Genomic DNA, 15,971 nt, shown 5'->3' with positions numbered 1-15,971 from the left:
AGACTCCCCTTCTCAACTCTCCTATGACACTTACACCTCATTCTTGCTGCCGTTGCTGACTCTGTCTGAACTCAGGGCCCTGCTCCAGGCCCCCTCCTCCAGGAAGCCTTCAAGACTGCTCAGTCCACCTCCTTATTCTTCCTCCTGTCTTCTCCCTTCTCTGAGTTTTTACTGTCTGTCTTCCAAGTAACTCCACCGGCCAGCTCCTCCTCTCCTGCAGGTCTCTGACTGTTTTGGATACGAGTCCCCCTATAATGGGTAGGCCCAACTCCAGAGGGTAGGCCCTGGATCTGCCACCAGGCCTTTGCAGAAATTCTTCAGGAGCACATCATTACCATCTTTCTCCTCTCAATACTTTTCCTTGCCAGCTTGCAGTCTGGCTAGGTGGCATCCTTCCTTCCTGAAGGTTACCTCAGAGGTAACCTTCCATTTCACAGATGTGAGCTCTCCTAGCTTCAAGCTAAGGAGGTACTTTGGGCTCAAGGAGTGGGGTCTCCTTCCCAGCCTGAGCTATGCAGCCACCTAGTAGCCATGGATCTTTGACCCAGCCTGCCTCCCTGCCCCCATCAGAGTGTATAGGGGAGCGGGGGGCCAGGAGGGTGGGTGGAAGACAATGGGGGACGCCTGGGCAGTCACAGCTGCTCTCTGTAGCTTTGACCTTCTTACTACAACCAGTGCCTGGTGTGCTGGCTCCACATTCCTGGGCCATGAAATCACTGAGGGCAGGGAGTGGGGGCCCTGGGGAGAGGAGAGCCCACAGTCAAAGAATCTCCTGGTTGGATAACCTATCCCTCCTGGGAGAGAGGCAGGGCTGAGACTCAGAGAAGCCAAGGGAATCACTCAAGGTCACACAGCCAGTTCCAGGGCTCAAACCCAGGTAGGCTGCCTCCCCAACCAGGGCATTTCTCCCTGCCATATAGAAACCCAGCTCTTTCCTTCTGGACCTGCTTCCTCCCATTTCAGCCTGGCCCTGACTAGAGGTACTGAACAAAAGACTGCCCTCTGTCCGCTGTGCTTGTACCTGGGGAGAGAGCCAAAGCTCACACTTTCTCACCTCTGCTTAGGGCCTCCCTGAAGGTGGCCTCTGCATCTCCCCAGTAAGGAGGGAGGTGGCACCATGGGCACTGGGCTAGCCCAGGGGGATGGGGGGAGGTGCTGTCTCCACTTGAGGTCTCTTTGGGGGCAGAGCAGGGTTTGGGTCGGGGAAGAGTGCAGTGGGGAAGGGACTGTGCCTGGACTTAGCTTGGGCCCCTCCCTGCCGGCCTCGCTGTAGCCCCTGAGGCTGATAGAGTCTCCTCCAGGCAGCCTGAATGTCTTTCCTCAGCGCCCATTTGGGTACCGCCCCCCTTCATTCAGGGGTCTGCTCAAATATCACCTTCTCAACTGTGCCTGTCCTCACCATCCTGCCTAAAATAGCCAACTCCTGTCTGTCTGTCTCTCCTCTCGTATCCCACTGTATTTTCCCTCTCAGCACACGTGACACGTGTTTTGTCCTCCCCCGCCCCCCCACTACACACGAGGTTCCCTGGGGCACAGGACTTTATCTATCTTGCTCGCTGCTATATTCTCAGCGTGGAGAACCTTGCCTGGCACATAATCGGCATGCAGTCAACATCTGTGGAATAAATGAGGGAATGAACAAACCAGACTGAGGAGGCAGACTCAGGCTCCCTGCAGGGTAGAAAGCAGTTTCGGACAGGGATTTATCCAGCTATGAACTTCTCTACCTTGTAGAGGGAGTGAGCTCCCTGGTACAGACCGGACTCCAACTGTTGGAGGAATCATGAGGGGAATTTAAAATCAGATAGTGAGTTGCTCCCTAAGCTATGGGTCTAGGACTCCTGAGCAGTGAAGGGAATGCAGGGCTCTGGTGTTGGGGCAGAGGGCTCTGGAAACCTGGCTGGAGAAACAGCAGCCTGCGCCGGACAGGCCCACGGAGGAGTGAGGTCACCAGAACAAGCAATGGCTTTGCCAAACCCAGTTTAGAAAGTCCCTGGGGCCCCAGTGCTGCGTACTGTGCATCAGGGGAAGGAGGCATGAGGAAGAGAAGAGGTAGAACTCTGCCCTCAGGAGATCCTAGCCAGGCCTGATCCCTGGGATCCGATGGGCAGTGTGGGTTCCTGCATTGCATCAAACAAAGTTCAGGTTCAGCTCTGAGTCAGCAGATGCTGACAACTCTGTGGGGTGGCAGAGGGGAGGCCAGAGCCCTCTTCCTGGAAGAGGGGTCATTTGGGAAGGAGGGGGAGGAACCAAAGCCAACAGAGCCCTCAGGCCCTAATTCTGGAAGGCCTTGTGAGCCTGGCTACAGAACTTGGATGGGGAGCTTTTAGGATTTCAAGCTCTGTCCTTCTGAGCATCCCTCATGCTGTTCCTTCTGTCAGGAACACGCTTCGCTCCACTACCCACCCCACCCACCAACTCCACCCTCTGCGCAGCTGACTTTTCCCTGCCCTCGGATCTCCACTGAAAGGTTTCTTCAAGACACACACCGCACCACCCCCGCCCCCCATTCTTTCGACCAAATTCAGTTTCCTGGGGTGTACATCAGGGCACTCTGTGCCTTCCCTTTGCAACCCTCAGATTGGAGGTCATTTACCTACTTGGCTGTGTCCCCCTGAACTGTAGACTCTCCCATCCCAGGACCCCAAACAATGCTGGCACTTAGTAGGTGTTCAATGAATTTATGTTAAAATAATAAATGGATGAACGTCCTTTTGAAAAGCTTGTTGAATGAATGCCTTAGCTGGGTAGGGCCATGGCCCAGGCACCCTATGGGGTATTGGAAGGACAGGGACCCTCAAAGTTTCAGGGGGCCTGACTCCCACCCAGGGATAGGGGGCCTGAGAACTGTTCTCTGCCTTGTCTGCATCTTGCCATACCTCCACCCCCGGTTGGGGGCCAGGAGGGGGAGAGGACCCTCCATCTCCTGCCCAGGCCCTGCCTTCCTCACCCTCACTCTCACCCCACAATCCGGGAGGAACAGGAGGCAGGCAGGGTTCTTGCCTACCCGTGGATCTGGTTCGTGTTTAAAGGACTAATTTCTGCCTTGTGGGGGTGAGTTATCTCCTTGTGAAATCAAGTTGGAGAAACAAAAAGATTTTACCAGTGAGACACATGTTCCTCCAGGAGAAGGAACGGACGGGCTCCCTCCCCTCCTTCTGGCCCTGGCCCAGCAGTCTCCCTGGGTTGCTGGAATGCCTGACTTGTCTGTAGGGCCCTGCAGATGTGTGGGAGATTTGGGGCAGGCACTGAAGGCAGGTATGTGCTTGCAGTCAGGTGCCGGCCCTCTTGGCCGCACTCCTCCCAGGCTCAGGCCGCCAATGGAGCCGGACCTCCACCTCCGGAAGGGGGTCTTGTGAGGACCACAGTGTGTTCCCATCACTGAGGCCCAAGGGGGCCAGCGAGGGGCAGGCTGAGGCTGGGGGATGGTCTCGAGGGAGCCTGAACAAAGAGGGGGGATTGGGCTGGACCCCTGAGAGCGGAAGGGGCTGGGAGCCCAGCTGGGAGGGGCCGGCAGACTGTGCTGAGCCCGCCCGCTGCCCGCCTACCCTTTCATCTCCGCAGCTCCTTCCTCCCTGGTCCTTCCTTGAGTGTGTGTCTGTGGGTCCATCTGGGGGGGCTTGAGGAGGGGGAAGGAAGGGGGTGCTCTCTGTGGGCAGCTTGGATTGGACAAAACTTCTTTGAAAATGGTGCTTTGAGTCAAAACCTACCGGTGGCCAGTCATAGAGAGAGACAGACGGGTGCTCCAGCAAAAGCCCAAGGACCCTGAGGGGGCACCATCCCCAAGGGATAAATACCTCCTGCAGGACCTCGCGAGACTGGGCGGGAAGGGACAGGAGGGGACAGGAGAAGCCCTTCCCCTTCCCCTGTGCCAGCCGGCCCAGGCCCTCACTCCCAGGAGGGCTTTTCCCAGAGAGCTAAAAGCAAGAAAGTAACCTTTAGGATTAAAGAGAAACGTTTCTTTGTTTGAGTTTTCTTTCTTTTATTTTTTCCCCCCTAAGCCTCTTTTCACATCTGTAGTGGCTTTTTTCCCTCTGGTTTGGGGGTCAGAGGAAAAGGGCCAGAGAATGTCGACCCAGGCAGCAGGGAACCAGACCTCGTCCGGGGCCACAGACGACGATGACTCCTACGGCAGCTGGTACATCGACGAGCCCCAGGGTGGCCAGGAACTCGAGCCGGAAGGGTGAGTCAGAACCCCTGGCCCTGTCGGCCAGTGCATGGGGTGTAGCAGAGGTTACTGATGGGGGGCGTGGGGAAGACCCTGAGCGAGGGCTGCTAAGAGGGGCTCTGCCACTCATTTGCTGTGTGAACCCTTGGCAAGTTACAGCCTCTCTGGGCTTCAGTCTCCTTGCCTGTCAGGTGAGAACAGCCCTTGTGCTGGTGTTAAGAAACTTGAGGTGGAGGACCTGGGCCAGGCTAGTCACGTAAAAAGCACCTGTGCGGTGTGTTGTTTTTGTTTTTTTTTTTGCGGTACGCGGGCCTCTCACTGTTGTGGCCTCTCCCGTTGCGGAGCACAGGCTCCGGACGCTCAGGCTCAGTGGCCGTGGCTCACGGGCCCAGCCGCTCCGCGGCATGTGGGATCTTCCCAGACCAGGGCACAAACCCGTGTCCCCTGCATCGGCAGGCGGACTCTCAACCACTGCGCCACCAGGGAAGCCCGTGTTTGTTTTTTTGACTTTATTTTATTTTATTTTTTTGGGCTGTGCCATGCGGCTTGTGGGATCTTAGTTCCCTGACCAGGGATTGAACCCCGGCCCTGGCAGTGAGAGCACTGAGTCCTAACCACTGGACCGCCAGGGAATTCCCTGTGGTGTGTTTAAAAAGCAGATTCCTGGGCCCCATCCTTGCAAACTCAGATCCAGCTGGGCTGCGGTGGCTCCCTGGGTGACTCTGGCCTGTAACCAGGGTGGAGAGTCCTGGGTGAGTGGTTGAGGGAGTCGGGCCTGCCTTCAAGGTGTTACTGGCCCCTGTGGTGACCATCTGGGGTATGCTGTTAGCAAGCGTCAGGTTCCCTGGGCAGGCCTGGGGCAGGGGGAGGTCTGAGGAAACATGCTGCCCCAGTTGGCTTTGGCTGGTCTGAGGCTCCGTGAAGATGAGGAGGCCTTGTTCTCTTCAGCAGGATTGCTCGGGCCAGCCCAGGAGAGGGAGGCGGCCTCAGTCCAGCCCAGTGTGGCCTGAGGACTCGGCCCACAGCCGCCTCTGCCCAGATCCCTTCTATCTTTGTTTAGTCTGGGTACCCTGGCGGAGGAGCTGGGCCTCCTGGTGCCCCCATGCTGCCAAGGACGCCTTGCCTGCATGGGCCCCAGAGCCCAGTTCTCCCCTTGTTGTCCCTGGCCCTGGCCCCATACCCTACCTCCCTTCCCTGTCTGAAGGTTTGGGGAACTAGAAAGGTGAGGCTGGGGGTTGCCGAGCCAGATGTGTGCACATCTGTTCTCCATCAACAACCAAAACCGGAGAAGGGAAAAATGCTCGTGTGCCTCCCCAGGGGCCAGGGCTGTGGCCTGGCCAGTCTGGGGTCACCCGGCAGGGATGGAGGCCCCACCCAGGCCTGGGGGAAGGAGATGTTGTTTGGAGAACTCGGGGTTCTGACCACCTGGAAAGCAGCCCCGCTGTCAGCAAAAGTGTGCCCTCTTCCCCTGCCCTGGCTGACCCCGAAAGCCCAGGGCTCCCCAGGTTCCTGCTGTGTATGTGTGAGGTGGGAGAAGCAGCAGAATGGAGATGGGCCCAGGAGCCCCAAGAGGACACAGAATCTGACCTGAGTTAAGGCCCTAATTTGAAGCTGTGTCCTTATCCACTTCAGGGCCCAGGCATTGGCTGGGGCCAGGTGCCTACAGCCAGCTCTGTGGCTCAGGTATTTAGATATGGCCTTAGAATAAAGTTGGGTGCATGGCAGGGACTAGGTGATGAGGAGTACTACCCCTAAGGTGGGTGTCATCTAGAATTTGTAGCTCCCTCCTCCCACTGCAGATAAGAATGAAGAGCTTTGTTTGAATCTACTTACCTGGCCAAACCAAGTCGAACTTCCTGCCAAAGGTGGGAGTGGGAAGCTGGGATCCCAGGGCAATCCCAAGGAGGCAAACTTGGACTCACTTCTCCCTGTGTGAGTCAGACACCCCGGCGAGGTGGTGCACCAAAGCTTTGAGGAGCTCTGGACAGTGGTCCCCCCTGTGCCTCAGTGCGCCCCAGCAGGCTGGAGTCGAGGTTGTGGGCACTGGTGACAGTGTCTGGGATGGACTCAATCTCCTGGTCACATTTATCCAAGTGCCCCCTGGGTGCCAGGACCTGGTTGGAGAGGTTGGGGGCGGGGGTGAGTCTGATGGCAATGGGATGCTCTGTCTGGGGTCTTCTGTGGACATAGGATTGATGTGTATAAGCCGAGCTGGCTCTTTCCTGCCCCCAGAGGCTCCTCTGGTCAGGTTATGGGCCCTACTTGCCATATGCTCGTGTGTCATCCACCCATACCATCAATACCGAGCTTCCCATCCAGAGCCTGGGGATACAAATACATCTGTGGCAGCCATCCAGGATGTCAGTCACCTCCCCACCACTTCAAAGGGCTGCCTGGAAGGCAAAATTGGGAGACTTCCTTCATGGCCTTCCCTCCCACCAAGAGAGGTCAACGCCAGGGTGATCTGCAGGCTCTTCTGCTGTGGAAGCAGGGAGAGGGTCAGGCAGCAGGGCTCCAGGCCCCCCGGGGACCACAGGCCCACAGACCCCCACCCCAGACAGCCAGCCTTTCCCTCTCACCCACACAGATGTGTTCTGCCCTCCCCTCTGGATGGGGCCCTTTGCAACCTCTCACTCAGAGCCAAACTTCTAGAAACAGTTGCCTTGCTTCTTCTCTGTCTCAGTGTCCTCACCATACTGCAGTCCGGCCTCTGTCCCTGAGTGCCCATCACCACCTCTGAATTGCCCAAGACCAAGCCTCAGCTTCCTTGGGTTCCATTTGACTCTGTCCTCACTCTTCGTCTTGGAATTAAGGCCCAGAACCCTACAGTCATCCCAGACACTCCCCTTCTCTCTGCTCCTCTACATTAAGGCATGTAAAGTCTTCCACCTAAATACCTCGGAGATACTGCCTGACATTTATGCTGAACCATTTGAAAATGCTGATACTCAACTGTTTTTGATGGAAAGAAATGGCAGTTTCATAGGGTTCAACTTAATATCTTCCTCCACGTACTCCTTGCCTCTCGCATCCTGGTCACATGCGGCTGCTGAAGTCAGACTAACTCAGTTCGAATTCTGGCTCTGGTGCTTTACTAGCTCTGTGATTTGGGCAAGATACCTAGCCTCTCTGGGGCTTGTTCTCCATATCTATGCAAGGGGGATACTAATAGCACCCACCTCTTAGGTAATTCACTGAGTTAATACATAGAAAGTGCCTGTCACTTACTCAATGCTTAGTAAGTACTAGTTACTGTTGTTGGTGTTATTCAAATCTAGCCACAGAAATCTCCTAAAATCCAGAACGCTGTCCTGCTCAAACGCCCTCAGTGGCTCCCTAGTGCCTCCCATGCCTGCTATTACCGGCTCTCAGCCTGCCCTCTGCACTGTAATCAAGCTGAAAACCTTGCCTGGCCCCAGCCACACTGTCTACTGCCTGTCACTCCACTTTCTCATGCTCTTTCCTCTACATGGAGCTCCCTTGCCCCTTATTTGCCTAAAGAGATGCCACCATCTTTCAAACTCAAATACCACCCCCTCTGAGGCCTTGCCCCAAATTTCTCTCCCTTTTCTGCATCCTTTAGCATCTGCTTGTGCCCCCTCAAAGATCAAGCTCCCACCCTCCCTGACATAACGTTCTCTGTGTCTGTGCCATCCTGCCTGTCCCACAGCACAAAACGTGGGTCCACGAGCTGTCAGCCAAACATTTGCTAAGCCAAATTTCTGTCGCTCAGACCTCAAACATTTGAGGGTCCATGAGCCTCAGCCAAACTGAGCTAAGTAAAGGGTAGATGGGGGACCCCAGATGGTACAGAAAGGGCCAGAGATGCCCCCCAGACAGGGCCCTGGAGGGGTCCATGGGGGTGAGGGTGGCTCCTGGTCTGGGGTGAGTGGGAAATGGTCAGGCTGCTCCAGGGACAATTTGCAGAGCTCCTGCCCTGGCTGGGCCTGGTGGGGGGTGCAGGATTGAGTAGAACTTTGTCAGGTGACGAGATGCAGGCTGAGAGGGCCTGGAGTGGTGGTTCTGAACTCTTGGGGTTGGTGAGGGGCCCTGCCTCACCCAAACCCCACCCCAGATACTCGAGTAAAATGCCTCAGAGTTGCAAGTGGGGAGTGTGAGGCCTGAGTTCAGACAGCAGGAGCCTGATCCCCTACATGGCACCTACTCTCCTGCTTTGGGAAGAGGCTGGCTCTGCCCTGGCCAAGAAATTGCACAAAACACACGTCTTCTGTCCCTCCACCCCAAGGACAAGCCCATGTGACCGGGTTCTTTCCTGCTTCTCACTCTCTGGGATTTCCAAGCTCAGGGTGTTCCACCACAGAGTACTCAGGCTCACCCTTGGGATCCCTCTTTTCCACACAGCAGGAAGGAGCCAGCTGGGTGGGTGAACCCTGCCTGCGGCAGGGAGGGCGCAGCTGCAGGGCTTCCTCTGATGCCTCACCCACCAGAACTTGGTGGCCTTGCCCACACTGGTTACCTCCTTCTGGTGCTCCCAGGCTCCAACTGGGCAAACCCAGAGGTCTACCCCTCCCCCAGGAACCCAGTCCTATCAGCTCTCCCAGGTTCACATCCAGCCCTGAGCTCAGGGCTCCTACCTGATACCTTTCTCTGCCACGTGACTCAGCCCTTAATAAAACAGGTAGAGAAGAGACATAAATCCTGGAAGACCAAGGTAGATCATTCCAGTCAGAGACACAGACCAAACTTGGATTCCAGTGAGTGAAGGATAAATCATAGGACCAATTGCTGATTGCCGGACCCAGGCAGTATGCTCAGCCACAGTTTTGAGGAGAGATCTGAGGCCTGGAGCAGTCAGGGAGGCTTCCTGGAGGAGGGAGGAATGAAGTGGGCCTTGATGGATAGAAAGGCCAAGCTGGCCCATTCTGTTTCTCCCATGTCTTCCCCTGGGAGCCCCCTGTCTCCTTCAGCCCTGTAACCTCAGAGCTGGGCATGGGACTGGCACACTGCAGGGTCATGAGAGGCCCAGAATGGCCCTGAGAAGGTGAACTGTCTAGGAGAGATCAGAGGGTCAAGGGAGGTGGTGGGTGGAGCTCCAGTATAGACAGCCTGGAACCCCAGACTGGACTGCACACCTGGGGTTTCCCTAACTTGGCCTGACCCAGCCTTCACTCACTCTGCAGGCTGGTGCCCTCCTGCCACCCCAGCGTGCCACCCGGCCTCTACCACGCCTGCCTGGTCGTGCTGTCGGTGAGTCCCAACTGGCTTGCCGCCTACTGCCAGCCTGAACAGGGGGATGTGAAGGGAGACACGGGGAGCCCAAATATGGGAGTGGGTACCGGGAGTTCTCCCAGGGTGGGGACCCAAACCAGGATGCAGACCAACCTTTCAAACTTCTGTCACCTCCTAGCCAGTCCCCAGTTGCTGAAGGACTGTGCACTGTGGGGTAGGGGGTCCTGGGATTGAGTGCTCTGACTCAGCCTCTCAGGGAAGGCCTGGGCACCTGAGCCCTCCTCTGTGCTCTCCTTTCAGATCCTCGTGTTGCTGCTGCTGGCCATGCTGGTGAAGCGCCGCCAGCTCTGGCCCCACTGTGGGCACGGCAGGCCTGGGCTCCCCAGGTTGGTGCCTTGGCCTGGGCACCCCCGCTCAGGGGGCCCAGCTGACAGGGCCACTCTGGGAGGGTGGTGGCTTGTTAGGTACCTAGAAGCCAGCTCTGGCCTCCGGGACACTCCAAACTCTCTCAGTCTGGGGGGGTCTCCCCATCCCCACCCAGATCTCCAGGCTTAGTTGGGACCCCCTGAGGGAAGGGGAGGGACCCACTCAGGGGCACCCACTCCTGTTCCAGACCCCAGGGAGACCGAGCCCAAGAGGGCCCAGCTCTAGGACACACCCCCTCAGGCAGCCCATGGTCTCGACAGGCTATGATCACTCCACGCCGTCTTTTTTTTTTTTTTTTTTTTTTAAATATTTTGACTGTGTTGAGTCTTCGTTGCTGTGCGCGGGCTTTCTCTAGTTGCGGCGAGTGGGGGCTGCTCTTCATTGCGGAGCCCGGGCTTCTCGTTTCCGTGGTGTCTCTTGCTGCGGAGCATGGGCTCTAGGCGCACGGGCTTCAGTAGTTGTGGCTCGCGGGCTCTAGAGCACAAGCTCAGTAGTAGTGGCTCACGGGTTTAGTTGCTCTGCGGCATGTGGGATCTTCCTGGACCAGGGATCGAACCTGTGTCCCCTGCATTGGTAGGCAGATTCTTAACCACTGCGCCACCAGGGAAGCCCCACTCCATGCCATCTTGACCCTCATTTCCCTGAGGGTGTTACCTGGACCCTGATGCTTCAAGGCAGATTTATGAGGGATTGCCCTCCAGTCCCTCTGGCTGAAAATTTCTCCCCGTCTCCTTCAGCCCTGCAACCCCAGAGCCTGGGACGGGGATGACCCTGAGGAGACAAGACTGGGCAGCCTTGTGTGGGAGAGACCAAAGGCCTGGGGGAGGTGGTAGGTGGAGCCCCAGTGTAGACAGCCTTGCACGCCAGGCCTGGGCTGCACACTGAGGTGGGGCCTGCCATGTTGGTTTTGTGAGGAACTAACCTGGGGTTTCTGCCACACTGGCTGGCCCAGGAAAGAGTGTGCCCTGCCTGGGGGAGGGCTGAGGGAGACCGAAGCAGGATGGAGCCCTCAGGGCATGAAGGCAAGCTGGAGCACAGAAGCAGAGGGTCTGAGGCTTGCCCTGAGCCCAGAGGGGTGATGCCTGGGACAGCTATGCCCGCTGTCTGCCCTCTGCCCCAGGGCCACTCCCAGGCCAGGGTGGCGGCTGTTGCATAAGGATGTTGTGACTCTCCAGCTCTCTGAAGGTCAGCCAGCCCAGACAGACCGATTAGTGTGGAGGCGGCTGTTTCCTGAAGCTTCCAGAGTGGGCGGAGGGAGCAGTTCTCAGGCTTGTTCCTTCTGTGTCTGCCTGTTGCAGGGGGTGGGGCAGGGGATGTTCCTGAGTCACTTTGCCACAGGGCCCAGATCTGGTTACATAGGAGGCACTACACAGACATCTGTGGAATGAATACACGAAGGGACCTCAGTTTCCCCATCTGGAAAGTGGAACTGACTCCACCTCCCCGGTTTATGGAACTCGGTGTGTGGTAATGGGCATGCAGGGCCTGAGCGACTCCCCCCTGTCCTGCCCCTGCCTCTGCACCAGCCCTGTGGATTTCTTGGCTGGGGACAGGCCCCGGACCGTGCCTGCTGCCATCTTCACGGTCCTCTTCAGCTCCCTGTGTTTGCTGCTCCCCACTGAGGACCCACTGCCTTTCCTGACTCTCGCCTTACCACCCGGCCAAGGTACCCAGAACAGCTGAGGCCCTGGGCTGGATTGATGGGAGGGGGCAGGTGGGAATCCAGAGCACTGGGGCTCCCCATTCCAGTCATGAGCCATAGACCAGAAGACGCTGTCCCGTTACCCTCCCCGACTGTCCCACCACAGTGCCTGAAACCTCCATTGCTCTGTCCTGAGTCAATACTGCCCTCTCTGCTCTTGTGCAAATCCCACCGTCGGGAGGGAGGGAGCACAGGCCGAGTCCCCAAGACAGCCCAGTCCCGTGTGAGCGTGCAGAAGGGTGGGGAGGGGTCCTGGAGACTTGAGCTGGGCTCAAGGAGGTGATGGTAAAAAGGACAGCTGCCATCCAGAGGAACCACCGCCCTGCAACATGACCTCCTTAGATCATCCGATCCTCACAGCAACTCCACAAAATGCAGATATTCGCCCCATTTTACAGTGGCAGATGCTGAGGGTCAGAGAAGGGAATAGTAATAAAATAGTAGCCTAATTTATTGAGTACTAACTCAGGCACTGGGCTCAAGCACTGTACACATACCTTCTCATTTTATCTTTGCTAATGTACTATATATTATTTCCATTTTACAGATGGGGAAACTGAGACTCCAAGAGGTAACTTGCCCAAGATCACAGAGCTGATACTAGTCAGAGCCTGGATTTGCATGCAGGGCTCTTGCCCACGGAATCAGCTGAGGGGCTGGGAAGAGGGAGACAGGAGAGAAGCTTGGGTGGGTTGGACCCAGGCCCCACATCTGCCCCTCCATCCTGTGTCTCTCTGCCTGTCTTGCCTTCCAGGGCCGTGGAAGATACTGGCTCTGCTCTATTACCCTGCCCTCTACTATCCCCTGGCTGTCTGTGCCACGGTCAGGCATGGAGCCGCACACCTGCTCGGCAGTGTGCTGTCCTGGGCTCATCTGGGGGTCCAGGTCTGGCAAAGTGCAGAGTGTCCAGTGTCACCCAAGGTAACCACTGACTCACGACGGCCTGGGCGGTGGGGCGTGGAGGAGCTGCTTAAACTAGTGTGGCTCCTTTCCCCTCTGTCCTGCTTCCCTGTTGCACAGGATTCCACGCCATTACACACATGCTCATTCCAAGTTCTGCCCCTCTGTGGGAGAGGCTGGGGACCAAGCAGCCTGGCCTGCCCTCAGGAGCTTCCAGTCTGGGAGGGGGAAGGAGGAGGGGAAGGGGCAGAGAAGGAGGGAGAGGAAGCCTGAAATCCCCCCATTATCGATCTCCCAGACTTTCCTTGGCCAGGCTGGAGTGGGAGTGAAGAGAGCTGGAGGACGCAAGTGCTGAGCTGGGGGATGGTCTCAGAGGGCTAAAAAGAGAATTCCAGAACCTCAGAACCTGGTTCACTGGAGCTGGCTGGGGTGTGAAGCTGACCAGTCCAGAGCCCAAAGGGTGGGGGTGTGGTCTACAGAGTCAGACAACCCAGGTTTGAATCCAGCTTTATCCCTTCCTTCCTTTGTTCATTCCACAAACATATCTGAGCATATACTCTGCACCAGGGACATTTCCAGGCCCTGGAATACAGCTGTGAACAAGACAGATGAAGTCCCTGACATCCCAAGAGCTGCCATTCTAGAAAGGGACATACAGTCAAACAAACAAATATACGAAATGATGCCAGGTGGTGCTAGGTGTTTTGAGGACACCTTATCACATTTCTGAGACTCAGGTTCCCCCCCACCCTGCCCTGCCCCCATAAATGAAGTTGATAACACGAATCCCTCAGGGTAGAGTTGAAGATTAGGTGGTTTCCGTGAGAGCGGGGACTTCGTTGGTCTTTTTCACCAGCCAGGACCTGGCACATACTAAGCTCTCAATAAAAACATATTGAATTAACAAATAGATGAATACATATTCACCCCTAGGAGGGCCTCAACCCCAGGAGGCAGAGCATGTACTTCCCAGATGCCCAGGTTGCAAACTGTAATAGAAAAAATCAGGCCTGTGTCAAAGCACCAGGAACGTAGGGACATAGAAGGTGGATGTCCCCCGTTTCAGGCCCCATCCCAGCCCCCATACTCCCTTTGGCTCCTGTAAGGGACCTGGGAGTCCAGGGGCCTGGGAGAAGGGCAAGCAACTCTCAGGGCCTGAGAAGGGGAAGTAGAAGTGGGTGCCAAGTGGCCCTGGATGGGCGGTAGTGAAAGAACCAGAAGCCTTCCCATGCACCCTAGACCACCCTCAGGGCCCCCTGTGAGCTGGGAAGGGAAGTGGACCCTGGTCTTCGGTTGGGGGAAGGAGGCAGAAGGTAGGTGTGTCTAGGTGTTTGTCTGTCCATCCAGATCTACAGGTACTACTCCCTGTTGGCCTCTCTGCCTCTCCTTCTGGGCCTCGGATTCCTGAGCCTTTGGTACCCAGTGCAGCTGGTGAAAAGCTTCAGTCATGGGGCAGCAGCGGGTTCCAAGGTAAAGGGGCAGGGCTGGGGTGGGCTCGTACTCAGCACCCAAGACACCCTGGACTTGCCCATATCTATTGTTCCCCTACATGTGGTCATGGCCGGTGTGGAGCCTAGAACATAATAGGTGCTCAGAAAATGTTTGCTGAGTCGCAGAGGGACTGGTTGGTCCTCCCTCCCCAGCAAAGGCCAGGCCAGGCCCTCGGCTGGCACCCAGGATGCCTGGGGCACCAAAGTTTGCACAGTGGGAACTCAACAAAGGAGAAGTGGGCCAGAAGACAGGGAAGTCATAGCTCTGTTTCTGAAACACTGAGGATCCTGCTGGAGAAATGAGACAGGCCAGGAGCCTTACACCTAGTAGGAGCTCTGCAGATGCTGACATGATTCAGGAAGCACCCAGGGCAGAACTGCATTATGAATCAACCCTAGGTTGGATAATATTAGATAAAGGGGAGCGCTGGGAGAACTAAGGCAGGCTGAGGGGGCTTCCTGGAGGAGACAGACATAGCATGGACTAAAGGACAGAGAGGATCTGGAGTGGGGAGAGAATAAGGAGAAAGCATTACAGGCATAGGAAAGAGCATGAGTGAAGGGGCAGAGATGGGTTGCATCTGTTTCATTCATTCATGATTTGCAGCACCGGACAGGTCTTAGCACATAACAGACACTCAGCAAATATTTCTGAAGTTTTGGTAAGTGAGTAGGTGGGTGTGTGGATGAATATATCATGGCAAGAGAGAATTCTTACAAGATATGGCAATCTTATTTGAGATTAGGTAGACCTTCTAAGCACCTGCCCTGTGCCAGGCCCTAGGCTGGGTTTATGGACTTAGCCAAGTGACTTGTGTCGGACCTCCAGGACTCCCAGTGTGCTGGGGGAGATGGATGCAGCAACATATATTTACAGTGCACTGTGAGAAGTGCAACCAGGGCTCATCCAGCTGACCTGGGAGCATGGGTGGAGGCGGGGCCCAGTGCTCTTCCTGGCGAGAGAGGAGGAAGAGGGAGACTGCTCCGCAGAGGCCCTTGAGAAAGGTTAAAGACACAGATGCAAAAGGCTGATTGCTCTGCAGATGTGGAGGGTGAAGGAAAGGCTTGAAGGGTGGCATCTAGGACAGACAGCAGGTGGGTGGTGGCGCCAGTTGCTGACATACACAATGCTGGATGAGAGCAGGTGTGCGGGGGACAATGTGTAACTGTAGGTGTGTGGCGCTGAGGGGTCTGGCGGGGAGCTGGACTGTGGGCCTGGAGCTCAGGAGAGGGGCTAGGACTGAAGCCAGAGAAGGAGTGAGGTCCCCATGGAGGGATGAAGAGTGAAGGGAGAAGAGGCTGGTGGGCTCAGCATCCCCGGGGTGACCCTGGGTCCCCCACAGGCCCACCTGACTCCGGGTTTCGCTCTCACAGGGTAGCAGTAGTGTCCTCAGTACTTGTCACTACTGCCCTCCAGATGCTCAGAAGAGGGGAGCAGCTCCCCAGGATACACAGCACCTTGTCCAGGCCCTTCCCTTCTCTTCCAGGGATCTTCTCGGCCTCTCCTTCCATTGCATGCCTTTCCTCTTGGGAAGTCTTAGGAGAAATAAAATCCTCTTTGGCCCTTGGTCAAAGAGTTTTAAGCCTCAAAGGACACAGTCAAGCTTTGAGCTGACCCACACCTGCCCTGGATCCCAGGGTTGCCATGGCAACAGGTGACAATGGCCTATATTTGCCTAATCGTCAGGGGTCAGGGGCTCACTGCATCTTACTGTGGGCCTCTGCCACTTGGCAGGGAGTTTAAGGCCTGGAATGTGGCTTAGACAAATCAGGTCACCCTTGTGATCTCCCTGGAGTAGGAGAGGGCTGGGGGGATCTGACCTGAAATGGCCCTATCCCGTGTCCTGGTCACGGATGTGCTCGTGGGACATAAGTTCCCTTTTGCTTCAGTCTTAGCTACTAGAGGCCAGAGGGCCAGGAGGAAAGCAGTGATGTGATGTGACTGAGTAAAGCTGGAGAGAGTTGGAGATAGACCTTAGGAAGAACTTCCCTGCATTGAGAGTTCTTAGATAGGAGACTGATTAGTCTTTTATTTACGAGGAGGAAAGGGCAGCTCTGGGGGGCATGGACCTCATCCCCACGGGATGGCCCTTCT

At 56.3% G+C, this 15,971-nt stretch overlaps 1 protein-coding gene across 5 annotated transcripts in view; it reads left to right on the top strand.

Moving 5' to 3' along the window:
* The window catches only part of STRA6 (signaling receptor and transporter of retinol STRA6), a gene marked incomplete at both ends in the record, with an annotated part of 29,023 nt that overhangs the window by 2,602 nt on the left and 10,450 nt on the right, over nt 1-15,971 (top strand). Inside the window, 8 exons of one of the 5 annotated variants that reach the window (XM_079699516.1) lie at nt 3,876-3,921; nt 4,051-4,183; nt 9,310-9,376; nt 9,659-9,744; nt 11,311-11,450; nt 12,034-12,057; nt 12,241-12,407; nt 13,734-13,856. In XM_079699516.1, the coding sequence (XP_079555642.1) occupies nt 4,068-4,183; nt 9,310-9,376; nt 9,659-9,744; nt 11,311-11,450; nt 12,034-12,057; nt 12,241-12,407; nt 13,734-13,856 (723 nt within the window). Of the gene's footprint in view, nt 1-3,875; nt 3,922-4,050; nt 4,184-9,309; nt 9,377-9,619; nt 9,745-11,310; nt 11,451-12,033; nt 12,058-12,240; nt 12,408-13,733; nt 13,857-15,971 lie in introns of those variants that run through there. The other 4 variants (XM_079699517.1, XM_079699515.1, XM_079699514.1 and 1 more) reach the window with 4 other exon arrangements.

Source organism: Hyperoodon ampullatus (assembly GCF_949752795.1).
Source record: "Hyperoodon ampullatus genome assembly, chromosome: 3".
Lineage (NCBI taxonomy): Eukaryota > Metazoa > Chordata > Mammalia > Artiodactyla > Ziphiidae > Hyperoodon > Hyperoodon ampullatus.
This window is presented reverse-complemented; position numbering and strand designations above follow the sequence as displayed.